The 27,058-nt window shown below is 40.1% G+C and overlaps 1 protein-coding gene across 3 annotated transcripts in view; it reads right to left on the bottom strand.

Annotated features, from left to right (window-relative positions):
- Positions 1–9,156: 9,156 nt before the first annotated feature.
- Positions 9,157–27,058, bottom strand: part of MLC1 (modulator of VRAC current 1) — a 35,089-nt gene continuing 17,187 nt past the window's right edge. For 2 of the 3 annotated variants that reach the window (XM_061640228.1, XM_061640227.1), the window contains 9 exons: positions 26,495–26,548; positions 26,288–26,389; positions 24,253–24,354; positions 22,173–22,244; positions 21,969–22,085; positions 21,210–21,266; positions 18,350–18,472; positions 13,548–13,715; positions 9,157–9,804 (listed from right to left, as the gene is read on the bottom strand). In XM_061640228.1, the coding sequence (XP_061496212.1) occupies positions 9,730–9,804; positions 13,548–13,715; positions 18,350–18,472; positions 21,210–21,266; positions 21,969–22,085; positions 22,173–22,244; positions 24,253–24,354; positions 26,288–26,389; positions 26,495–26,548 (870 nt within the window). In that variant the 3' untranslated portion in view covers positions 9,157–9,729. The remainder of the gene's footprint in view (positions 9,805–13,547; positions 13,716–18,349; positions 18,473–21,209; positions 21,267–21,968; positions 22,086–22,172; positions 22,245–24,252; positions 24,355–26,287; positions 26,390–26,494; positions 26,549–27,058) is intronic. The other variant, XM_061640230.1, reaches the window with a different exon arrangement.

The raw sequence follows: 27,058 nt of genomic DNA, 5'->3' as shown, positions 1-27,058 counted from the left end.
CCTGTCATTGTTGCTTCACTGCTTTGCAGTAATCCTGCAAACTAAGAAACATTCAATCACTGAAACTCTGCTTCCACCACAAGGTGCAGAGAGGCTACTCATACAAGTCAAATATGAAAATATGTTCTATGTTAGGTAGGTTCAATTTATTATAACTTTCTATAGCTACAATATTTAGATTTTTTAAAAAAGAAACTGATGGAAGAAACTTTCAATTTTTATTCCAGGATGCTTTCCTTACCATTTTCTTACTTAGCAGTCTTGCAAACAAATACCTAACAATCCCAAAACCATCACCATAGTGAGTCTAATGAAAATGAGTAGCACTGATACAAAACACAAGGTTTCCTAGCCTAGACAAACAGCAAAACACACTTGAGCAACCCAATGCAATGCATCTTTACTTTAAATAACTCTTACTGTGTTTTACAGAGCAGCTTGCCAAGTAAAGGGGTATAGGACTGTAAAGGGGCATAGGCATAACTCCTGCTGAAATCAGGGGGATATTTCTGAATAGCCATTGATAGAATGGGACTCCACAAACAACAGTGCCACAACCAGTTTTGCCATGAATTCAAGATCCTGTGGTTTTGACCATGAAATTTCAGTGTGCTTATTGCCGCCACTGGAAATAGCAAATGTGGCAAAGTGCATAGTTTTCTTTTCAGTGAAAACTGCACAATAAAACTGTGTTCCATTCATTACTTAATTCTTGCAAGAAGAGGTATCAGAGCCAGGGTCGTCCTATGACATTTTGTTGCCTGAAGGACAAGATGGTACTTCACCCTCTCCCGCCATTTCACGTTCAGCATTCTATTTCTATGCTGGAGACAGGACAGCATTCTCCATCATACTCGACGGCAGTAGGAACGTTTATAGGGCACAGGCAGGACCATCTAATGCACATGGTTCTGTACTCCAATTTCCTACTACCAATCCCCACCCCCAGCACTTTTCCTAATGGTAGGGATGGCCCTGTCCACTGTTCACAATTGTTCCCTCAACCTGAAAATCCTTCCCTTTAATCACAGATGTGGTTACTTAATGCTGCAGTCCAGAATCCATATAATTAAACAAAACCAATGAAAGCCAAGGATATCCCAACAATGTTTTACTGAGAGACACTACTGTTTCTCAAACTCTTTCAGCTCATCCTTGGTTGTGTTATTCTTCAGAGAAAAACAGGGTTTTTTCTACCTTCTATTTACTCTGTACCACTACCATTCTGTTGTGGTGCAGGATAAGCACTCTACACATGTACAGAAGTATGCTTTAATTTTTTCATATGTGCTACTACAGCTGAGTGTAGGAATGGAAAACAGGTTCCAGGGCTAAGTACAAGAAAGTCACTCTTGTCTTAGCTCAAATTAAGTTCGACTCATGCTTGATTAACTTGTAACATATCAGATTCTTACAATCCACTGAAACTTGGCTGAAGCAGAACGGTAGCAATATCCCTGATAGACAGTCTTCACTAACCAAATGCTAAGCTATTATGTGCCAGTTACAGCTATGTGAGAAACATATGATATAAATCCATCTCTAGTTTTACATGTATCTTTTTTCCTCTTCTCAGACAGACTAGGATAGTCTCTCTAGACTAAGGGACTATCTCAAATAGTAAATACGAGTGTGGCTCATGGCCCTAAATGGGAACCTGTCACCACAATTCTCAACAAATGAAACAGACTTCTTTAAGGAAGGATGGAAACACATGTTGCCCCTATTCAGACACTCCCAATCTAACATTTGCTTGTGGAATCAACTGCCACCAAATGGACAGCCAATAACAACACTTTCTGCTGTAACTTAAGGGGAAAGAACAGCTGTGTTTATGCTCCAACAAACCACTCCAGAGGGTTGACATGAGCAGCCAACTTTGCAATCCATGTTTTTATCAACATCTGACCTCCCAAATAATTTCAGAAAGGATCTTGAAAGATATCATAGGTCTATATAGTCCATCTTTCTCCTTTTGCTTTGATCCTCATTATCAGTGTCAAATATCTGTATTATACTTGGGCGTCTCAAAAATGAATGTATTGACATTAAAAGGCTCACTAGGACAATGATGGCATCTTTGGTTTTTGATTTTTTTACTTCCAAATTATCATCTTACCCTCCAGGGAACAGCAGAGCTCTTGATCTACTTGATGACACTTGAGGCTTCTTCCTTAGTCCCTTTCCCTCACTAATAGTTACCCATCCTCCCTCCTTAACTACCATTGTGACCTTTGTGGGTGGACAACCCTGTGCATTCTGGGTAGGGGAGCTGCAGCTAAAGCAAGCTAATCTATGGCAGGGCCACCATCCAATCAGTTTTAAAACAGAATGACTTTTTTCTTTCACTTGCTAAGATTAGTCTCAATGAAAATCTTTAGTTGCATATTTTGAAAATAATTATTCTTGGCAAATGAGGAATGGGATGATGGCACCAGGGTTCACAGAGGAGCTTACAGCTCCTACTTCAAACACATGTTGCTCCTTTCAAGGCTTAAGCTATCGACTACTCTTGTAAGCATGTCCCACCCTTCGCATATTTCCCAGGTACTTCCTCCCTCTTTGGTTGAGTCCTCGGACTTATGGTAAGGTACTAGAACTGGCTTGGAATTTTGTAGACAGGGGTGTCACTACCGGGGTGCAGAGGGTACAGCCCGCACCCGGGTGTCACCATGAGGGGGGTGACACCCAGGGCCGCCCGGCCCCGTGCTGTTGCCCAGCAAGGCTGCTCCAACTCCTCGGAGGTGGGCGGGCGGGCGAGACCGGGACCAGCGTCGGCAGGGTGAGGGAGGCGCACCGGCGTTCCCAGGCCTTCTCTGGCTGGGTGCCCCTCTGGCGCGTGCCCTCCCAAGGGCATGGATGGGGTGGCTGGCCTTGAGTGTGTGCGTGTGCGCACACGCAAGCCCAGCCACTTCGTCCATGCCCCTGGGAGGGCACGCACCGGAGGTCCGCACCCCCCCGCACTCCCGCTAGTGACGCCGCTGTTTGTAGATGTGGGTAATAAGTCTGACTTCTGCCTTGAACACTGACTACTGTTTTGACCAGTGATCTGTTGAAGCGTTCATATTCTCATTTTGTTGTTATCACTATAATTGGAAATGCATGTTCCTTGTGAGAAGTCTTAATCTTAATCTTTTGAGCCAGGATTTGAATGTGTAAGAAGCCTTCATTTTGCTTTTTGAAAGTGCTAATTCAGCATTCAGAACATGTTCAATAGAACCTGTAGGAACATCACTTTTGGGCTGTTTGACTACAAACTATTTTGGACTATTTAAATACACATTCACTGTTACATTTATGTATTATTTTCTGTAGGGGATTTGTGGTTGCTAATACGTTATGTTAATAGATAAACTCAGGAGAGTGATGAGTATACTCAACAACAGGCAAAAAACCTTGTGGTTTAAGAATGTACCTATAGCCAACAGATATTTCTATCAAACTTTAAAAAGCAGGGAAATTGGGCAGCTATAGTGAATGCACCAGGGGAGCAGGAGACCTGACCTTCTCTCTCAGATATTGGACTGCCCTACACATTTGTCAAAATGCAAACACAATTTGGGCTGGTCTTTCACAGTCCAATCCACTTCCCATGTAGCTTGGAAGAATTTGGTAACATGTGCCTCTGAGCATATGCTGAGTGGTGGCAACACCTGCCATCTCCAAAGATGAATTACATTTTTGTATGTTTGTTGGTGCTCTTCTTACTTTGTTTCTTTTCTGTGTTACTCCTGTTTCTACAGAGAATCTAACCTAGAAAATTATCTTTCTCTCATTATTCATCCTAGAAATCTGTGTCAAATTTATTTTTATTAATTTCAAAGCCTTTTTATTGGTCAATGTCATATGATGGTGAAGACAGCCTTTTGTGTTTCAAATTGGAGGTTATGTTCTATTTCTATTTTGGGTGCATCAACAGTTGAATCTGAAACTGCAGTTTGATGTAAAATCAGCCTGATTACAATATGTTGCTACTTAAGCAATGAATCTAGCTGTTGGGAAAAACAAACTTGGCCTCCCCAAGATGCATGTTTTCAGCCTGCTATGCTTAAACTACTCCACTGAAGGAAAGGTGGGCATGGTCAATTAAAAACATAGAGCACACCTAGAATTTTGCTAGAATATATTTCACCTCCCACTGTTTATTTGGGCAGACTGAGACACTCCTCATGTCCATTGGAAACTATTCTGCAGAACATTCAGTGCCATTATTCCACAATAGTTTTGGGAGCTTTTTTTTCATGTTGCGGAGTGTTGCTGTACTTCACATATTCACAGAAACAGAAGGAAAAGATGTTTTACTATAGGAAACTTCTCTAAAATTGCAAAGTAAATCAAACATATTTAAAGTGACTATCTGAATGATATCAACTGTTTTAATATAGTTGCTTCCTCCCTGCTAAAACAAGATCAGCACAGCACATGTATTGTTTATGTTATTTGGGCAGATTGCAGGTGTTGCCACCACTCACCATATGCTCAGAAGCACATGTTACTAAATTATTTCAAGCTACACTGTGAAAGACCAATCCAAATTATGTTTGCATTTTGACCAATTTGTAGGGCAGCACAATATCTCAGAGAGGAGGCCAGGTGTCCTGCTCCCCTGAGGCCTTCACTATAGCTGCCCAATCTCCCTGCTTTTTAAAGTTTATTAGAAATATCTGTTGGCTATAGGTACATTCTTAAACTTCAAGGTTTTTTTTGCCTATTATTGAATTTCCCTGCTTTTTAATCCTGGAGGCAAGAAATGGAGTCCTGTGCAAGTTTGCTGAGAATGGATTGATCATTTGCATGCTTATTGAGTTCAGTGGGATTTACTCCCCTGCAATCATGCTTAGGATAGGTGAAACTGACCACAAGGGATGGGGAGGGGAGCAGGCGGGATGGGGAGGGGAGCAGGCGGGATGGGGAGGGGAGCAGGCAGGAGGGGGAGGGGGAGGACAAGTTTGATCATTTGCATATTTATTGAGTTCAGTGGGATTTACTCCCGTGCAATCATGTAAAACTGACCATGGGGAGGGAAGCCTGGAGTGGGCAGGGGAGCAGGAAGAATGAAGAGGGGAAGAGAGGAAGGGAGGAGGAAGGAAGAGGAGAGGGGAAGGAGGGGAAAGGCAGGTCTGATCATTTGCATGCTTATTGAGTTCAATGGGATTTACTCCTGTGCAATCTTGGCTCGGATAGGTAAAACTGACCATGGGGGAGAGGGAGGGGGGAAGGAAGGGGGAGGGAAAAGGCAAAAGGGAGGTGGTGGGAGGGAGGAGGAGGAGAGGGCAGGTTTGATCATTTGCATACTTGAGTTCAATGAGATTTACTCCTGTGCAATCATGCTTGAAAATGAAATTGATTGCCTTCAAGTTGATTGACTTATGACGACGCTATGAATAGGGTTTTCATGGTAAGCGGTATTCAGAGGTGGTTTTCCATTGCCTTCCTCTGAGGCTGAGAGGCAGTGACTAGCCCAAGGTCACCCAGTGAGCATCATGGTTGTGTGCGGATTTGAACCCTAGCCTCCCAGATTGTATCCCTAGGATAGGTAAAACTGACCATGGGGAGGGCGAGGGAGAGGGCGAAGGGGAGGAGGACAAGGGGGAAGGAGGGGATTGGAAAGGGATGGGGAGGAGTGAAGTAAGGGAGAGGGAAGGGGCAAGGGATAGGAGGGAGGAGTTACGGCAGGTCAGGTTTGATCATTTGCATGCTTTTTGAGTTCAGTGGGATTTATTCCTGTGCAATCATGCTTAGGATAGGTGAAACTGACCTAGGGGGGGAGGAAGAGGAGGGCAGGAAGGGGAGGGGATTGAGTGGGTGGGCACTGGGCAGAGGGGAAGCCCCTTTCCTTTCCAAAAGGAAAACATTGTGAACAGTATCATTCTTTTTCAGGGTTTCCCCCATCTTTTTATTCTACAGCGGACACATGTAGCCTCCCATCCAAATTTAAACCAAAGTTGTTCCTCGCCACATCCACACCAGATCTTTATTTCACTTTATACAGTCATGGTTTCTCCCAAAGAATCCTGGGAAGTGTAGTTAGTGAAGGGTTCTGAGACTTGCTAGGGGACACCCTGTTCCCCTCACAAAGCTTAAATCGGAGCAGCTGACTGTTAAACCAGTCTGGCCGCTGGAGCTCTGTCAGGGGAATAGGAGTCTCCTCTCAGCACCCTTCACAAACTACACTTCCCAGGATTCTTTGGGGGAAGCCATGACTATCTCAAGTGAAATCAAAGTCTGGTGTGGGTGTGGCCCCAATTAGGTAAGGCAAACAACTGTGAGTCTGACTTTTCAAACACTGACAGTGGGTTCTTACTGAGCACACCTGACATTGTCATTGAGTTCAAGCCAAATTTTCTTAATTAAAACTCAGCCAGGCAGTTTTTTAACCTTTAAACTGCAGAAGATGAAAGGCAGAGTATGGGGCAAGGTCAGTAATAGGATTCCAGGTACTCTGTGAACATGGCTGATTTTTAATTAATTTAACAGATTATGAGAACTCTGACAGAAACAAGTTCAAAAGGGATCTGGTTGGGGTTTTTTACTCTTTTTTTGAACTCTTGATTCTCTCTGACTGTTTTGTGTATCGCCATGAAAATTTAGAGGGTTGTTAAGCAAGTGTTTCTGAGTTCGGGAGTTTTGTAAGTTTTGGTTTGTAAGTAAGGTTGGGAGATATAGACTTGGTACTTAATGGGGTAAGATTACCCCTGAAGGACCAGGTCCGCAACCTAGGGGTCATTCTTGACTCCCAGCTGTCCATGGAGGCTCAGGTTTCGGCAGTGAGCCGGGCAGCTTGGTATCAATTACATCTGATACAGAGGCTGCGACCCTATCTTCCTATGCATCTGCTTCCATGAGTTATACATGCCCTGGTTTCCTCTCGCTTAGACTACTGTAATGCGCTCTAAGCTTGGAAAAGTTACTTTTTTGAACTACAACTCCCATCAGCCCCAGCCAGTGCCGAAAACGGTCCGGAAATGGTACAGAATGCGGCGGCACGCTTGATTAAGCATAGTCGTCGCCGGGATCATATTACCCCAGTATTAGTAGACCTACACTGGCTACCAGTTGCTTACCGGGCCCAACTCAAGGTGTTGGTGTTGACCTTTAAAACCCTATACGGTTTCGGCCCAGTCTATCTGAAGGAATGCCTCCAGCATCACCAATTATCCCGCCTGACAAGATCAGCCACACAGGACCTCCTCTTGGTCCCACCAGCCAAAACAGCTAGGCTGGTGCGGACCAGAGAGAGGGCATTCTCGGTTGCGGCCCCCACCCTCTGGAACTCTCTCCTTTTTGATCTTCGACATGCCTCCTCCCTGATGGATTTTCGCCGAGCCTTAAAGACCTGGCTATTCAGGCAGGCCTACGGGATCCTTGGGATGGAGTAGTTTATGATGTATTAACTGATGTTTTAGATTGATGGTTGTGTTTTGTTTGTAGTGTATTTTAATCTGTTGTTGTAAGTCGCCTAGAGTGTCCGTTAATTCGGACAGATAGGCAACTAACAAATAAAATTTTATTATTATTATTGTAAGGTTTTGTTTTGAAATGAGCTTATGGGAAGCATCAGAATGGAATGGGGTATTTTAAATTTAACATTGCGGAATGCAAAAAAATTATGACTATAGTAATACAGCCACTTTTGTGGCTGTATAATTCTATTCAGGCTCTTCTTAGCACTACTCTTTGATTGCTCACATTAGGAACAGATCTCCTGTAACTCTTTTGCTGTTTCACTACTGTGCATATAGACCATCTCAGTGTTCAATGTTCATGCAAGATTTCTGGGGAGTGTTGCTCCTGATTTTCAATTCATAGAGGCCATAGTAAAGTCTGAGGACACAGCTTATCTTCTTCTTTAAGTGTTGTTTATTACATAATAGCCTTACATTTGCTCTATATAAGCAGTACACTGTTAAAAATTTTCCATTTTGATGTTATATTTTTAAAATAGATAGGCCAGATTTTGCATGATCTGCTACGAATATATTTTTTCCTTAATCAACATGAAGTTGTTTCATTTCTAGGAATCCACTCAAAGTACTGGTTATTACCTGTGAGGACCTAACTAGTGGGACACAGATATTTGAAGGACCACCTCTGCCTCCCCATTGTGCTCATCATTTGAGGCTTTGTTCCACATCCTCCTACCTTTGGAAGTACAGCAGTCTGGAATGCAGGAGTCCAAACACAGCCTTATTGATTATGGCACCCAGGCTGTTGAACATCCTTCCTAGAGAGGTTTGGTTGGACCCCGCTCTTATTATTTTGGCATGGTGTAAACTTTTTTTTTATCCTGCAAGGTGTTTGATCTGTCTTGAATAGTGTTGCTAGGTCCATGGCCTGAGACTGATCCTGTATCTTTAGGAGAAGAGGTCAGCCAAGTGCAGGTGTTCATGCAACTCTGTAATGGGAAAAACCACAAGGTGGAATTCTCCCTCCCCCCCCCACAACTTTTAAAAATACAGAAGACCTCTTGGAGGCCAGGCCTGACAACCAAGAGGTCTTCTGTATCTTTAAAAGTTGTGCAGGGAGAAGGGAGAACTCCACCTTGTGGTTTTTCTCATTACAGGGTTGCCAGAACACCTGCACTTGCATGACTTTCTCTTCTCCTAAAGATACAGGATCAGTCTCAGGCCATGGACCTGGCAACCCTAGTCTTGAACTCCCTTTTACTATTTTACTGCTGTTCAATTATATCTAAATGGCTCTCTTTTAATGACCTCTTTGAATGTATTTTGTGTGTGTGTGTGCGTGCATGCACGTGCTCTCTGTTACTGGGGAGTTCAGAGAACTATTTGCCAGGTCCCAGCATGCTCTTTCTTTTCCATATACTTAGCCCAAATATCCGAATCTGTGTATCATTTCTAAAACTCTGTAATACTCTGGCAACACACCAAGAAATAGTACTCAGTGCAGAAATATGCAGTTAAAGGGAAGGGGCTATGTAAACGCTAGCAGTTCACACAGGCTGCCATTCACTTTTACAGGGGCAATGACAGGGAAGCAAAACTGTCCTTCTCCCAGGTGGCCCAGCTGCCATGGGCTGGATTCCCATTGCTGATAACGTGCCTCTATGTGCAGATGCTTGGCAACCCACCACACCCTTTATAACTGGTATTTTTCCTCATTTTGTGTAAATCAACATCAATCCACACCTAGACCTGTGTTGTGATAAAGGCTTTTATCTTATACAAAAGTAACACGAGATACTTAGCAACTTATTTCACTTCAAGTGAAGTTTACAGACAAAAGCATCAATGATCTGTAGTCATAACTTTACAAATGTGCCTGTTTAGCATCAACTGAATACCATCGTTTATATTAGTCACTTGCAATAAAGACCTACCACATAGGAATTTATATATAACTGTTCAGATGGACTTAATTTATAATTAGCAGTATCTTGTTGGGAAGTCTGTTTGCAAATAAATCATTGCAATTGCAATGTTAGTAAACTAAAATCAAAAGCATGCTCTACTGAAACTAATTATATTACAAACTTGAAGCTATACTAATTTCTAAGTTATTAGAAAGAAAGAGATGTTGTAAAGGAAGATACAATTGTTTGTTGCTAATATTCTGACCAGATACTCCCATTCTGAAGCCACTATGAAGTGGTCAGTGGGGCTGCTATCAAGTAAGTGGTTTTGTGACTGTGACCATAACATTTTCAAATGGAAAGGTTAGCATGCCCTAACTCCAACAATTTTCTTGGTTCAGTTTCCTAAATCCAGATTACTGGGCCATTTGCACGACAACAGCTTTCCAAGCCTTCTCTTTGTCAAAATCCTTCATGCTGTTATTGGAAACCTACAAAGAAAAATTCAAACACTGTTATTGACAAATTAGAATGGAAGAATCCAAACTAAGGATTTGAGGAGCACATTACTAAGAACATAAAAACCAACAACAAAAAATTCTATAAATACATTCAAAGCAGGAGACCATCTAGGGAGGCGATTGGACCCTTGGATGATAAGGGAGTCAAAGGTGTACTAAAGAACGATAAGGAGATTGCAGAGAAGCTAAATGAATTCTTTGCATCTGTCTTCACAGTGGAAGATATAGGGCAGATCCCTGAACCTGAACTAACATTAGCAGGAAGGGATTCTGAGGAACTGAGACAAATAGTGGTAACGAGAGAGGAAGTTCTAGGCTTAATGGACAATATAAAAACTGACAAATCACCAGGCCCGGATGGCATCCACCCGAGAGTTCTCAAAGAACTCAAATGTGAAATTGCTGATCTGCTAACTAAAATATGTAACTTGTCCCTCGGGTCCTCCTCCGTGCTTGAGGACTGGAAAGTGGCAAATGTAACGCCAATCTTCAAAAAGGGATCCAGAGGGGATCCCGGAAATTACAGGCCAGTTAGCTTAACTTCTGTCCCTGGAAAACTGGTAGAAAGTATTATTAAAGCTAGATTAACTAAGCACATAGAAGAACAAGCCTTGCTGAAGCAGAGCCAGCATGGCTTCTGCAAGGGAAAGTCCTGTCTCAGTAACCTATTAGAATTCTTTGAGAGTGTCAACAAGCATATAGATAGAGGTGATCCAGTGGACATAGTGTACTTAGACTTTCAAAAAGCGTTTGACAAGGTACCTCACCAAAGACTTCTGAGGAAGCTTAGCAGTCATGGAATAAGAGGAGAGGTCCTCTTGTGGATAAGGAATTGGTTAAGAAGCAGAAAGCAGAGAGTAGGAATAAACGGACAGTTCTCCCAATGGAGGGCTGTAGAAAGTGGAGTCCCTCAAGGATCGGTATTGGGACCTGTACTTTTCAACTTGTTCATTTGACCTAGAATTAGGAGTGAGGAGTGAAGTGGCCAAGTTTGCTGACGACACTAAATTGTTCAGGGTTGTTAAAACAAAAAGGGATTGTGAAGAGCTCCAAAAAGATCTCTCCAAACTGAGTGAATGGGCGGAAAAATGGCAAATGCAATTCAATATAAACAAGTGTAAAATTATGCATATTGGAGCAAAAAATCTGAATTTCACATATACGCTCATGGGGTCTGAACTGGCGGTGACCGACCAGGAGAGAGACCTCGGAGTTGTAGTGGACAGCACGATGAAAATGTCGACCCAGTGTGCGGCAGCTGTGAAAAAGGCAAATTCCATGCTAGCGATAATTAGGAAAGGTATTGAAAATAAAACAGCCAATATCATAATGCCGTTGTATAAATCTATGGTGCAGCCGCATTTGGAATACTGTGTACAGTTCTGGTCGCCTCATCTCAAAAAGGATATTATAGAGTTGGAAAAGGTTCAGAAGAGGGCAACCAGAATGATCAAGGGGATGGAGCGACTCCCTTATGAGGAAAGGTTGCAGAATTTGGGGCTTTTTAGTTTAGAGAAAAGGCGGGTCAGAGGAGACATGATAGAAGTGAATAAAATTATGCATGGCATTGAGAAAGTGGATAGAGAAAAGTTCTTCTCCCTCTCTCATAATACTAGAACTCGTGGACATTCAAAGAAGCTGAATGTTGGAAGATTCAGGACAGACAAAAGGAAGTACTTCTTTACTCAGCGCATAGTTAAACTATGGAATTTGCTCCCACAAGATGCAGTAATGGCCACCAGCTTGGATGGCTTGAAAAGAAGATTAGACAAATTCATGGAGGACAGGGCTATCAATGGCTACTAGCCGTGATGGCTGTGCTGTGCCACCCTAGTCAGAGGCAGTATGCTTCTGAAAACCAGTTGCCGGAAGCCTCAGGAGGGGAGAGTGTTCTTGCACTCGGGTCCTGCTTGCGGGCTTCCCCCAGGCACCTGGTTGGCCACTGTGAGAACAGGATGCTGGACTAGATGGGCCACTGGCCTGATCCAGCAGGCTCTTCTTATGTTCTTATGTTCTTAAGGGTAAATCACTAGATGACTTATTAGAGATATGGTGATATTTCCACATCTTTCATTTTTATAACAAAATAGCAGCCAGTAGATATGTCTAATCCATATGAAGACTACAATGCAGGATGTGAGGGATCTAATCTCATCCTTCATGCCATTTTCCTGACCAAACATGGCCCAAACTGCTGTTTGCCCAGGACAGAAGCGGCTTTAGGTACACATATCAGCTTCTCCTGTGGGACACATAACAGCTTCAGGAGGGGCAATTTTCATTGATAAAATGGCCTGTGAGGAGAGATTTAAAACAATCCCCCACATACAGCAATCCCAATCTGGATCAGGTCCTCTCCCCCAGACAAACTACAATTAGTAAATCAAGAACAAACCTTATTACAGCTTTTGGTTTGTCTGGTAAAAGACAAATCATGAGCCTGGGTTTAGAAGAAACACTCAAACCATGGCTTAGCCCTAGGTAGGGTGATGGTAGCAGGACCAGGGAAGGAGTGCTGCAGCCACAATATTTTCTCTGGGAATCCACGTTTGTTTGTTCATGCTAAGCCATTGTTTGGCTTAGTTTTATGTACAAACCAGGCAAATATGCCTTTTGCAACTGGCTCTGGCTGGTACCTTGTTACAGTTTGTGGTTTGTCTGGGAAAAGACAATGAGACGGTGTTTGGAAGTAAAGCTAAGCCAAACTTAGCTTTATTAAGGGGAGGGGAGATATGATAGCACTCTTCAAGTACATGAAAGATTGTCACACAGAGGAGGGCTGGGATCTCTTCTCGATTGTCCCAGAGTGCAGGACACAGAATAATGGGCTCAAGTTGCAGGAAGCCAAATTTTGACTGGACATCAGGAAAAACTTCCTAAGTGTTAGAGCCATACGACAATGGAACCAATTACCTAGGGAGGTGGTGGGCTCTCCGACACTGGAGGCATTCAAGAGGCAGCTGGACAGCCATCTGTCAGGAATGCTTTGATTTGGATTCCTGCATGGAGCTGGGGTTTGGACTTGATGGCCTTATAGGACCCTTCCAACTCTACTATTCTATGATTCAAACCATGCTTTAGTTCCAGATAGTGCAGCAGAAGCAGGTCTGAGGGAGGAGCACTGCAGCCATAATCTGCACTCCACAAATCCACATATTTGCTCATTTATGCTAAGCCATGATTTGACTTAGTGTTACATGCTACGAGGATCATAGTTACAATTTAAGAACAGTTTGCCTCTGAGCACATTCTGAGCTTAGGAATTTGTCTGCAGTACCTAATTTAGGTAGAAAAAGTAATCTTGCTGTTGCTGACCTATTGCAAATCACCCAGAGATTTGCCAGTTGATTCTGATCTATTGTCTCCCCACCCCTGTGCTAGGAATAGGCTCACCCATATCAGGAAAGGTATTGGGTATTTTGATGCCTTTCAGCTACATTTTGAAGTATGCAACCTTCACAGAGATTCCAAATTAAAGTTAAAAAAAGGTCTCCCCCCTCCCCCCCAATCAGGCAGGTAGATGTGTGGATCAGTTTGGATTCACCTTATCTCTAAATTTAAGACACAATGATGAATCTCTCAGTATAGCGTTCACTTGTAATACATATAAATATGTCACCCACATTTTAAAGAATAATTGTGATGACAATGTGACCTAAATGATCAGAAACATTTCATAATCAGACCAATTTTAAAGTGAAATTATTACTCACCTCTGTTGTTTTGTACTCTTGTTTGTTTATTTGTGGCACAGCCCATACCGAGTCACGCATTTTCATTTTTGCCTTGAAACTTACACACAATATGACAGTGCCAGTGGTCAGGAAAGCTTGAATTAACAGCATCATCATTAGAAGCAGAAGGAGCACATCATAAGACTGCTAAAAAGATCAACACATACACAGAACAGGTTTTAGGTATGTTAACCGTTATGCACTTTTCTGCTTCATAAGATCAGATTTGCTGAAGGCACTTATAATACTCTGGTTTCCCCATATTTGCAATATCAAATTTCTATATTCTTGAAGGCCATTCTATACTCCAGTTACTGGTTTGGGAGCAAGTGGTATATTTTGCCACCGTTTATTAGCACAAGTTTTCCAATACAAGGTACAAGTTCAGGCATAGTGTTACATACAAATATTACATTTGCTCATTATATACATGTAAAATTAAACAGATTTACAAAGTTTGACCATAGTTTGACTTGTAAAGAAAAGAATGCGACTTTTGCATAACCCTCCTTCCTTCAGCAGCCCCCCCATGCCACTTCCCATGAAGTTCTGGAGTGCCTCCAAGGCAAATTTTTGGGGAGGGGTGCAGGAGACTGCAAGAGGAAGGGAGAGCTCCCCCTCCAATTCCATGATATGGAACTCTGCTCACAGAACCCATCAAGCACTTCGCTGTTACAGTATATTTATTTATTACAGTTTGGCAACTTTTATTTTCCTGAAAAGTCAAGCTGTGGGCAAACTTTATACCCTACCTTGATTAAGATTTGGATCATCAGATAATGAATGCCAGATAAGCATTTATTTGGAGTGGATATGATCTACAGGCCACCAGTGAACCATTTCTATGTCTCGTCAGCAAATCATTATTTTGCTTTGAAAAAGGGAACTTTATGCAAGTGTTCAATGGCACGCTACATTGGGGATTTTACCAGTATTGTCACTCCTTGCCTCCTCATGATGCACATGACGCTCACGCCCTTGTGTTGTTACCATTACATTTGAATTTTTATTCCAGGATTTCTCCGAGTAATTTTAAGCCAAATTTTCTGAGTTGTTGCATTTTGCTACCACTCTTAATCTCATGTGTGTCAGGTGTGCAATATTCCTACTTAGTGGCTTTGTTTCTGCAGAACTTGTTTAGCACCATTTCCCCTGCTTTCCTTCCCACTCTATCTTTGACCTAACAGTGGGCCTGTGGGAAGTTTTACCTTCGACCAGTCACACAATTTTAAAAAATGGGCCCTATTTCTCATTGCACACCCATGTACCTGCACAGCTCCAAATACAGGTTTTCAATAATACTGCTATATGTGCTGCTTCCTTGAATGCATGCAGGGTGCAGGGTACAGGCTGAACTGCGCAACCTGTGGGGCATGGCATGTGAAAGAGGGAACTGGGCATAAATATGCAGAGAGAAAAGCATAGGTGGAAGGTGGAAACTGGCAGGGTAACCCACAGCAGGAGGTGGGCAATCAGTAATGCTAAGTAATCTGCTGAACAGTGCATGAGAAAAAAGCACCAAAAGCCTCTGATAGCTGGCTGCTTCTACCTTTGCCATTGTCTCTCTGTCTCCTGTCTGTCTAACTCTCTCTCTCTCTCTCTGTCTCTCTCTCTCTCACACACACACACCTATCCCTGTAATTCTTTCATGAACATTATAGTTCCTTTATGGAAACTGTGATCTGTAAATAGTTCACATAGTACACATGGGCTGGCGTTGAGGTATCACTGGGGCTGGAGCCAAATGCAGACAGGAGCTGTTCATAGGTTAAGGACAAACACACATAAAGGCAGCCACACTGGCCATTTTTATAGAGCTGACATGCAAGCCCAGATTCAACGAAAGGGACACAAATGGATTTTTGAAACTTGGCAAGTAAGAGAAAAAGATGCGTGTGTGTGTGTGTAGGGGGGGAGACACCTACTGTCTGCACATAGCTGTTTGCACAAGTGCACATATGCACATGCACAGACCTGTGTAAAAAAAAGACTTTTCAAGATGTCACATAGAATCTACCACTTTTTATTGGCTTTCCAGTGGCATGCAGCACAGACGCATGTTATAAACAAGAGACCTAAAGTGTGACATTCCATACAATGTGTCCCATGAGCAGCAATTGCATCTGTGAAAAATTCCAGTACACGGCTGCCTCGCATATGCAAACAGCTGCAGTGTGGATCCAGCATTACTGTAGCTATTGACAATATGAATCAGGTGCTCCTGACAATGTACTCATACAGCGCTGACCTCCCTGCTGTCTTGCCCCTCTCCCTCCCAGCAAATGGCAGATTCCAGTGCCGGGAGGCCAGGTGTACAGTGACACCTCTCCACACTGATCACTCCTGCTCCCACTGCCCCTATTTATTATGATGTTTGCCCTTCCCACAAGTTGTCTCTCCCTCCTGCCTATGCATAAGAAACTGTGGGACTATGGAGCCTGAGCAAGATACCATCATGTGTCCAACTTTTACAGAGGACCAACCTCTATTTGAAGTGCTATCCAGTCCAACTCTTGTTTAAAGATAAAGAACCCATAAAAGAGGAGATCAGAGGACTTGAAGTTGCCCGTCTATGATTAGCACCTGAACAGCAGACTAAGTAGGCACCCAGGTCACTTCATAACAGGCTTCCCACTATGGTGAGATGCACTGTATATCTATTTAAATTATGGGCTTCTCCAGATGATCTATTTATTGAGCATTGTCCTGATTTGCTTGCACAAAGCTTACATAGAGCTTACAATGCCTGCTCTTTATTAAGCATTCATTCTGACCTGTTTGTTGGGAGGTCATATGACAGTGAGGATTCATCATGATTTGTCAGCATGGTGGTTATATGTTTTCCTGTCAATTAATTGTTATTACAATCTTTTTAATGCATTTCCCAGTCACTTTCCTAACCACAAAAAAACTGGTTTTTTGAAATGGATTTGTGCCAGCATTGCCAGAGTACTTTAATCCACTTTAATTATGCAAATCCAAATGTTTGGTATGTGACTGAATCCTTCCTGCAAAATAGTGACAGTCTGGAGGTGATCACAGTAATGATTTCTAAATTCATATCTATACAGGCAAATCTGTATCATCTGTCTCCTTTTTTTTTTGGTGATGCATTTTCTCTTTTTTCATGATGCCAAAGTGTCTGCCATATTTTTAAGAGAGTATGTCACATAAGAAACCACAAACCACTTTGGGTGGTATTCAATGCTAGTCCTACTCAGCACAGACCTCTTTGAGTTAACATACATGTCTAACATTCTAATTAATTTCAGTGGGTCTACTCTGAGTAAGACTCAGTTGAATATAACTTTCTGTCTCTCAAACCACAGGTTCTAATTTAATTGCACAAGCACATCTCTCAGTTCTAGAGAAGAGCTTGGGCCAGTACTTGTTGTTCTGAATGTTGCTTATTCTGCTCTAACATTGTTTCTGATAGCCTCCAACAAATCTCACAAGATCTGGACGATAGGTACACAGACACAGGAAAATAAATTTCAATAAATAACCTGAAGTATGATCAACAATTTAGCCTCATTTTCCCCCTCATAGTAATAGGGCTGTAGTCTGGACTTGGCCCCCCAAGTTGTACCTTCCCCGCCCACCCCCATGCTTCAGTCCTGATTGTGAGCATACTGGAGATCAGCTCTGGACTCTATATTGGTTTCGTGCAGGACTGTGTCATTGTCAAGAACTTCCATGGTTCAGCTCCATGCGGTCAAGATTTGTGATGTGACAGAAAACCAATTTCACTTTTTAAACAAATAGACAAATATATACGATCAACATATATCTATGGGCCACATTTTGTTTAAATCTTATGGTTTCATTAAAACGGTTATGGAAAAACTATAAAAACATCCTTATATACTACATATGCTTACAATAAATAATTGCCAACACTGGATATGAATTGGCACACCATTTCCTAATATGACAATGACTAAAGCTGAAGTTTATATTTCTCCATCTCTTACAATGACCAAAATAATTTATTGCATTACACTTTGTACAAGAGCAAGGACAGTGTACAAATCCAAACAGTAGCAGCAGCATAATATCTTGAAAAAAATGCCAAATACACTGTGCTTCCACATCCCATATTTTACAGTGGCTGAGACATTCATTTTGGACACGAGGGGTGGGAAGTACTAGCACATTCAGTTACCACAACATGTTTAGTAATCATAGCTGGCAAGAAGAAACTTGTCATGCTTTATAGTATGACTGAAATTATTTCCTGAAACTGCCATCTTTGACAGTATGCAAATTTGCAAGCAAATATTTTCACTGTTGGAACGTAGATTTCAATCAACTGATAAACATCTCTAAAACATCTCAAGAATTAGAAATTGCACAAGTAACATCACAGAAAAAATGGTACATACATTCACTAGCCTTTACTTAGTTTGCATCATGTTCTTACAAATTCCATGCTAACCTGCAAATGTGCAGCCAAATACTGTACTGGTGATTTAAATATATAGCATTCAGCCTCCCCGATGCCTCTTGCTGCCCCATTGATCTTGCTGCCCCTTATGGCTCCTGGCTCATAATTTCTCATCCTGAGCCTCCAAAGCTCTTGCCTGTACACAGCACAATGCTCCTAATTCTGTCCCTCAGTACTCCAAAGTCAAATGTTAGAAAAATTGAATCACAGCATTTATAAAAGAGAGGATGACTTAGAATGGAAATCAGTAGCTTGCACTGAACATTGTGTCTCTGTCACAATACACTGACAAAATACATTTATTGTTTGCTCAGTAATTCAAAGCAATACATACTTTAACTGTTGGTGGATAGTTTTTAAAGATGTCAACAATCCGCATGATACTGAAGGACAAGTATCCTGAAGCTGTGAATAACAATGGAGATGTAACACTGCTTATGGCAATCAGGACTTCTACCTAAAATTAAAAATAGCATTAAATGAGATAGATAGATAGATAGATAGATAGATAGATAGATAGATAGATAGATAGATAAGAAGATGATAGATAGATAGATAGATAGATAGATAGATAGATAAGAAGATGATAGATAGATAGATAGATAGATAGATAGATAGATAGATAGATAGATAGATAGATAGATAGATAGATAGATAGATAGATAGATAGATAGATAGATAGATAGATAGATAGATAGATAGATAGATAGATAGATAGATAGATAGATAGATAGATAGATAAGAAGATGATAGATAGATAAGAAGATGATAGATAGATAGATAGATAGATAAGAAGATGATAGATAGATAGATAGATAGATAGATAGATAGATAGATAGATAGATAGATAGATAGATAGATAGATAGATAGATAGATAGATAGATAGATAGATAAGAAGATGATAGATAGATAGATAAGAAGATGATAGATAGATAGATAGATAGATAGATAGATAGATAGATAGATAGATAGATAGATAGATAGATAGATAGATAGATAGATAGATAGATAGATAGATAGATAGATAGATAGATAGATAGATAGATAGATAGATAGATAGATAGATAGATAGATAGATAGATAGATAGATAGATAGATAGATAAGAAGATGATAGATAGATAGATAGATAGATAGATAGATAGATAGATAGATAGATAGATAGATAGATAGATAGATAAGAAGATGATGATAGATAGATAGATAGATAAGAAGATGATGATAGATAGATAGATAGATAAGAAGATGATGATAGATAGATAGATAGATAGATAAGAAGATGATGATAGATAGATAGATAGATAGATAAGATGATAGATAGATAGATAGATAAGATGATAGATAGATAGATAGATAGATAGATAGATAGATAGATAGATAGATAGATAGATAGATAAGATGATAGATAGATAGATAGATAAGATGATAGATAGATAGATAGATAGATAGATAGATAAGATGATAGATAGATAGATAGATAGATAAGATGATAGATAGATAGATAGATAAGATGATAGATAGATAAGATGATAGATAGAGAGATAGATAAGATGATAGATAGAGAGATAGATAAGATGATAGATAGAGAGATAGATAAGATGATAGATAGAGAGATAGATAAGATGATAGATAGAGAGATAGATAGATAGATAGATAGATAAGATGATAGATAGATAGATAGATAAGATGATAGATAGATAGATAGATAAGATGATAGATAGATAGATAGATAGATAGATAGATAGATAGATAAGATGATAGATAGATAGATAGATAGATAAGATGATAGATAGATAGATAGATAGATAGATAAGATGATAGATAGATAGATAGATAGATAAGATGATAGATAGATAGATAGATAGATAAGATGATAGATAGATAGATAGATAGATAAGATGATAGATAGATAGATAGATAGATAAGATGATAGATAGATAGATAGATAGATAAGATGATAGATAGATAGATAGATAGATAAGATGATAGATAGATAGATAGATAGATAGATAGATAGATAGATAGATAGATAGATAGATAGATAGATAGATAGATAGATAGATAGATAGATAGATAGATAGATAGATAGATAGATAGATAGATAGATACTTGCTGTTAAATTTATTAAAAGTCCATGGGTTGTATATATGTTTGTGTATCTGAGTAAGCTTGTGTAGATGAAGTTTGCTATTATTTATTTACAGAAAAGTTTAAAATTCAAGCTTAGTCCATAGGAATGCAAATACTGAATATGAAATATTCACATAGAAGAATTTTCAGAACTGATATTGGTAAGTGTATATTCAGAGCACCCAAGAAATTTTTAACATCCATACAAAAGCCCAGTCCCCAGTCCAAAGAATGTACCATATGCACAGTAGAGTTTTTGATAGTGGCCAGTAAGGAGAAAATACAACGGAGATGAAAAAAGAGAAAGTAAAGCATTACTTACCATGTTATGCCTCCTTCACAAATGTGACTACAGATACATTTAGGCTGCAATCCTAAACACACATACTTAATGGGAAGTACCATTGAACTCAATGTGATTTACTTTTGAGTAGGCGTGCATAGGATTGCACTGTTAAATGCTTTTAGATTTCCCTGCTTTGAAGTGCATCACAGCAGTTCAAGGCAGATACAATAAAAGCAGTTCAAGACATAGCAGGGAGACATAATTAAACAGCCATAAAACAGAGCAGGTGAAAAGTCAGATCGTAAAGTTTGGTACTGTATGCAAATGGAAGGCAATAGAAAATTATCTTTATGCTTTGTTTAGCCAGTGCAGCGGGGCAGTAACACTTCTCATGGAAGGAAGGGGATCAAGTGCAATAAATGAGGACTGGGTTGTTTTTGGAAGTAGAAATACAGATCCTTTTGTGCCACTATTCATCTCTGATCAAACTGATTTTTAAAGAAACATAAACGCCTGCAAAGCCAATTGGGTGAAGATCACTGTGGCATAACTGGGCACACAGAAGGCAGTGATGCTCTATTATACTTCCTTCATAAACTGTGAAAAATATCATCATTCTCTGTCCCAAAGGAAGAAGATTTGAAGTGATAGAAATATTAGAGTTGTCTAGTTGCTGTTCAGTTTTCAGAAAGATCTACTGGACCTATTTCACTATAGCATTTAGGATTACATCAGCCCACTGACGCACTTCCACCAGACTATTTTAATAATACACTTACCAAGCATTTACTTGGATATTCAGCAGCAACATGACTTGCAATGGCACTGGGAAAACACTAAAAAAAATGAGAAGATATTCAGATCCAGAGTCTCCGTGAGGGTATGTTTTGGTAGAGCAGTGGCTATCAGCAAATATGCTGATTACACCAATAGTACTTTCAAGGGTTTTTCCCCCCTTAGAAAGGAAATAATAGAATATACAATATCTACTTAGCTGATTTAAAGTGCAACTCCAACCATAATTATTCAGTAGTAAGTCCCACTATACTGAATGAGGCTTATTCTCAGAAAACTGTGTACTGGATTACAGCCCTATTGGGGAGACACAGTCTCAATCTCTAATTTGCACTAATAAATTTCATGTACGATCTTGATATATATTTAATAAGCCACTTGCTCTTTTATCTGATTCACATTTATTTGTTGCTACTAGATCACACAGCTTTCTGAATCCAGAGTTTTGGAAAATGTACCTGGCTTCAAAGAACCCAGGTCCCTTTCCACAATAGTTCTGGAAAGTGGGATACAGTGTCTCCAGCCTTTCTTATTTGTAGAGAGCGCTGTTATTGGAAGGAATATAAATGCTGTAAATATTAATTTAAAAATAGTATGGCAGTTTTACATAAGTATCTAAAATGTCTGATTCTTATTCCCTAATATATAGGCAAAAGACAGCAATTTTAAGTTTAAAAAAATCCATTACAAATCAAAATGAGCACAGTTTTATAAAATGCTACATTTAATGATGTAATACTTACAGCCACTAAGATCCAAAAGAAAGTTACTGAAAGATATGGGCCTGAGACTAGCACATCCATATTCAAAGCAATTATTCCACCAAACACAGCAGAAATTCCAATAATCACTTCAATTACCTAAAAAACAGGAATGTGATTGGGATTTGGATATAATAAAAGATTCATAGCAGATTCATAGAGATTAAGAATTCAAAGATTTCTTACTGAGTAGGATTTTAGAATCCGTGATGGAAAACTGACATTATTCAGTGTGCTGGCACTATCATGCATTGTTGTCTAAAGGGGGAAAAAAGATGATCAAAGTAAACAAACCATTCTCTCTCTCCCTTCCTCCCTCTCTCTCTCAGTCTCTCTCTACATACGCATATGTATATACAGGTACCTGTATATATACACATCTGCCTATTCTACATCATGATCCACTTTTGCTGAAGCACTGCAGCTGAAATATCATTAATAAAAGCATTGGCTCAGAGAGAGCATTACATAGATAGGGAACTGGATCCAAAGAGCAGTGAAAGAAATTCTGGCAGTGGCATTGTTCTGCAAACTGTTAAGCAAGAGCTAGCAAAAGGCTAGGCACAATATGGGAGTGCAAGCACACATCTTGAGATGTTGTGAAAGATGTCGTGCAAGAGATTGTGCAACACCTTGTGCTAAAAGCAGCATACCACTGCATTTTCGTTTTCTTTTCTCATGCAAGTAACTTGTGCTAAGCCATTCTATTCATGAAAGATCCAATTTAAGGTTAGTTTGGTAGAACAAACTGAGATTTGCAGCTTTTCTGTTCTACAACACTGCAAGCAAGTATTATTTGTTAGTCCTTATGGTGCTATAAGACACTTTGTTGATTTTGTAGATCCCAGTTTCCCTGCAGTTCTTTCAGCACAAAAACAAGATAGAAGTGATACTATTTTATCAGTTTCATATATATATGAGGTTATCATACTTTGGACACATCATGAGAAGACATGATTCACTAGAAAAGACAATAATGCTGAGAAAAACAGAAGGGAGTAAAAAAAGAGGAAGACCAAACAAGAGATGGATTGATTCCATAAAGAAAGCCACAGACCTGAACTTACAAGATCTGAACAGGGTGGTTCATGACAGATGCTCTTGGAGGTCACTGATTCATAGGGTCGCCATAAGTCGTAATCAACTTGAAGGTGCATAACAACAACAACAATGTATCTATGTGGGTAAATATTGTAGCATAGCTACTGGCAATACACCACATGAAGATGCTGGATTGTCTGGGCTATAGTTATAAATGCCCAATGCATTCATAAGAAAATTATGACAGCAAAGACACATTTTCTGTACTTGTAGGTATTAAAATTTGGATATTGATATAGGTTGCAATTGTAATATTGGCCGCTGCCTGGCAGGGATTAAATGGAGCGCGGAGCCACTAATGCATCCACATCCCTACTGCTCATGCCAGCCTGGGCAGAAGAGTGGGGGAAAAGTAGATCACTGTATCAGCCTGGAACTGATGAAGCAATCAGGCCCAATGTTGTCACGTGACACCATTGAAGCAGGCTCAGGATCCAATAGCTCCAAAGACAGCTCATCCCCCTCCTTGCCCCCAGACCATCCCATTTGGTAGGCAGAACAGGGAGCTCAGTACTAGCAGAGTGACTCTGGAATCACTCCATAGGTGAAGGCTGGCAAGGCTAGATGAAGGGATACCGCCACCAAATCCACCATCACCCAGCTTGGTGCATAGGGTATGGCACTGTTAATCTTTGGAAGAAGCATGTGCTATCTGAAAAGGAAGAAGGAAGCTCCGGATCTTACTGCCACACGGATGTCTGTATGGAAACCTGTAATGCCCATACAAAACACAAAATAAAAAGGGAATAGACTGATGTACCTAGAAGTTACTCACCAGCTGAAAAGTACTCCAAAGGAACAAACTAGGACCTGGGATCCCCACTCAGCTGTGAAGCTCACTGGTGACCTTGGGCCAGTCACTGCCTCTCATTCTAACCTATCTCACAGGGTTGGAACGGGGATTAAATGAGGAGGGGGAGAACCATGTATCCCACCTTGAGCTCCTTGGAGAAAAATGTGAGATATAAATGCTATAAATAAATAAATAAATATCCAGTTCTACACTGGCAACTGATACCATAAATGGGGTGCTGTCATTCTGATTACACTATATAGTCAAATTACAGTGTGTATGTTTTGTTTGAGACACCATGCAAACATGAAGGAAAGTAGAGATTGTAGAGAAGAATGAGACTATTTTTAAAATATTAAAGGAAAAGCTTACTTTCTTCCTCTTGCAGCACTCCTCATTAGACCTTGCTGAAATTATTACTGTGGTTGCCATAAAAATTTCCAACAGAATGAGGAGAATCAAGTTGAAATTTATCTGTGCATAAATGTATTTAATAATTTTTAGATTAGCCTACATTTATTTACAGAATAACAGACAGTTTAGTGTCACCCTGTTCTTTAAATCAGGCCCGTTCTAAACATTACATCTGAAGTGGAACCACTGCAATGAACCACATGAACATAATTCCACATGGGAAGCTGGTAATATGAAGTAGCTTCTCAAGCAGTTTGACCAATAATTCCAAAACAACTTTTCAAAATAGGTGGTTTGCATACTTAAAACTGGCTGAACCACATAGGGAGCCATTTCATACAACTTCTCATGTACAACAGAATCAACACTGTTCTGGTTTTTCAATGGCTATCATAATGCAAATATAACTTTTGAATCAGGACTATAATAGCTCAGATTTTTATACCTAGAGTTTTTGGAAGGAAATTCCTGGCAATCTATCTGACCGATCATTTGTAGCTTGGACTCTAAGAACCAAGAATAATATTGCAAGGAAACATGCAAAAATGAAATGCCCAAACACATACCAACCTTGAAAACATTAGAAATATTTTCCTAGAAAGTCTCTTCAAATTCAAAAGAGAGATGGCCAAAAAAAATTTCATTCTACTGTTCTATAGAGTGAAATAATGTTAAAATATTTTTGGGTTCCAAGCAGTATCTCTGAAAAGAATCAAGAAGCTGGTTCATGTACGATGGCTGAAGTATCAAGTAGTGATTTGCATGTGAATGAGCAAAGCGTCACAGGATAACTGTGGGACCTGCAACAAAATGTTGCAGTGTAGAGGGCTCCCTGCTCAGGATTCCAGTCATTCCACTCAGTTTCCCCTCCCACCCAGTATACCTTCCCCCCACCAAAAAAAATCATAAAAATAAAATTATCAGTTTTCCATGACCACTTAGCATGTTTATATCTTATTGGGCTTTTGGGGGGGTGTTTCCTCCCCACTCTCTTTTAGTTGTTTCCTCAAACATTTTCTGTAGTTCTATAAACCTTGTGGTTCCCATATGCCTGCTATTACTGCCCAGTTAGGCATGACTGGTGCCATTTGGTCAACTTGAGCAACACAAATCTCTCCTTCAAGACTGGAAATATATATATTAGGACACAAGCTAACACACCATAAAATATGAATTAGAATACCCAGTATCACATATCCCAAGCACCACAGAACTTTCCCCTTCAAGATGAATCATCACTCCCTGGGGCAAAAGGTGATGTTTCTAATCAAAGGACATCAAAGTGCAATGACCACAGTCCGCAGTTATGAATAAGGGAACTGCAGCTGTGCACCCAAAATTAAGCATTGGGCCACCCCAAATTACACTTCCACACCATCAGGGGAACATCCCCTACAGCATATCATAGAGCTGAGTCCAGCCCACTGCTTTCTTTATGCAAGGCGCTGTCAACTATAGCAGCTTCACAAAAAACTGCAGTTTTACATATCTGAATTACTACAGACAGAACCTTTGTATCAACCAAAGACTCCTGAAACAGTTGGTTCATAACATTAAGCTACAAATGATCAATTACTGAGAAAGTAAGTGATGTATACATGAATTCATGAAGTAGCCCAAAGTACAACAAAACATTCTATTTTGCTACTATACACTGCTAGGCAGAAATTCTGGGTTCAGTACAGAATAAGTTCGTTGCATTCAGGTACCATTTAAATCAGCATGAAACATTAGTTATGACTAATGTAATCCCTGTTGAGTTCAATGAGATCTGTGCAGCTAACTTGCTCTGGACCCAATCAACTGAATATATCCAGAAGACAAGACTATTTATTTATTCATATTAAAACCAAAAAACGTTTATTATGAAACAGTGCTCAAGCATCGTCTAATTAACTTTTTAAAAGGTTCTGTGCACAGTGAACTAAATAAGTGAACTCAATATCAAATAACAAACTAAATATAGAATTTATCTTTGTTATTTACAACTCACATTTACTGCTGTAGGATTCAGGACAAGTTTGCATCCAAACCAAACTAAACATGTCGTTGTAATAGCAAATGTAGAAACAAACAGAATCTGAAAGTTGGGTATCTGTAAAAAAAAAAAAATACACACACACACACTAGGAATATTTTGTTTTTTACTTTAATTAAAGAAATGAAGTGTTAGTAGACATTCCAAGTTTAAAGTGCTTACCACATTAACTTTGTTTCTGGCTATGGCAAAACTAACAGCTGCTGAGGGAATACACTGGGGGAAAATAAATGAAAATTAAGAGTCAATTTACAAACTAAACCAGAATTTCATGAATAATAAACATTCCTCATGGGTGTAGAATATACATGTTTTGTCTATGCGAACATAGTAAGCCACTGCTAAAGTCACATCTCACCCAAAAAGCTGGCTGAGTAGTTTAGGCAAAGTCCTTTATCTTTCAGCCTAAAGTTTAGGCCCTAAACCAGTAGTGAACTATTTTATTTCTGTCTAGTGCCACATTTTGGTGGCAGTAATCTATCAGGGCTGCATACTAGCCGTGGGTAAAGCCAAAACCAATCATGGGTCATTATTCTCTCTCTCTCTCTCCCCTCTCTCTCTGACACCTCCTTTTCTGACTCTTTCTCCTTCTTCCTCTCTGCCCTGTGAGCTGTGGGGTGAGGACAGGTTCCTCTTGCTAGAGGTCTGAACTTACAGACTGCTTTTGAAATTAGGCGGCAGGTTACCTACCTCTGCACTAAACAATTGCATAGGGTTACAGTGACA

Source organism: Rhineura floridana, chromosome 8, assembly GCF_030035675.1.
Source record: "Rhineura floridana isolate rRhiFlo1 chromosome 8, rRhiFlo1.hap2, whole genome shotgun sequence".
Lineage (NCBI taxonomy): Eukaryota > Metazoa > Chordata > Lepidosauria > Squamata > Rhineuridae > Rhineura > Rhineura floridana.
This window is presented reverse-complemented; position numbering and strand designations above follow the sequence as displayed.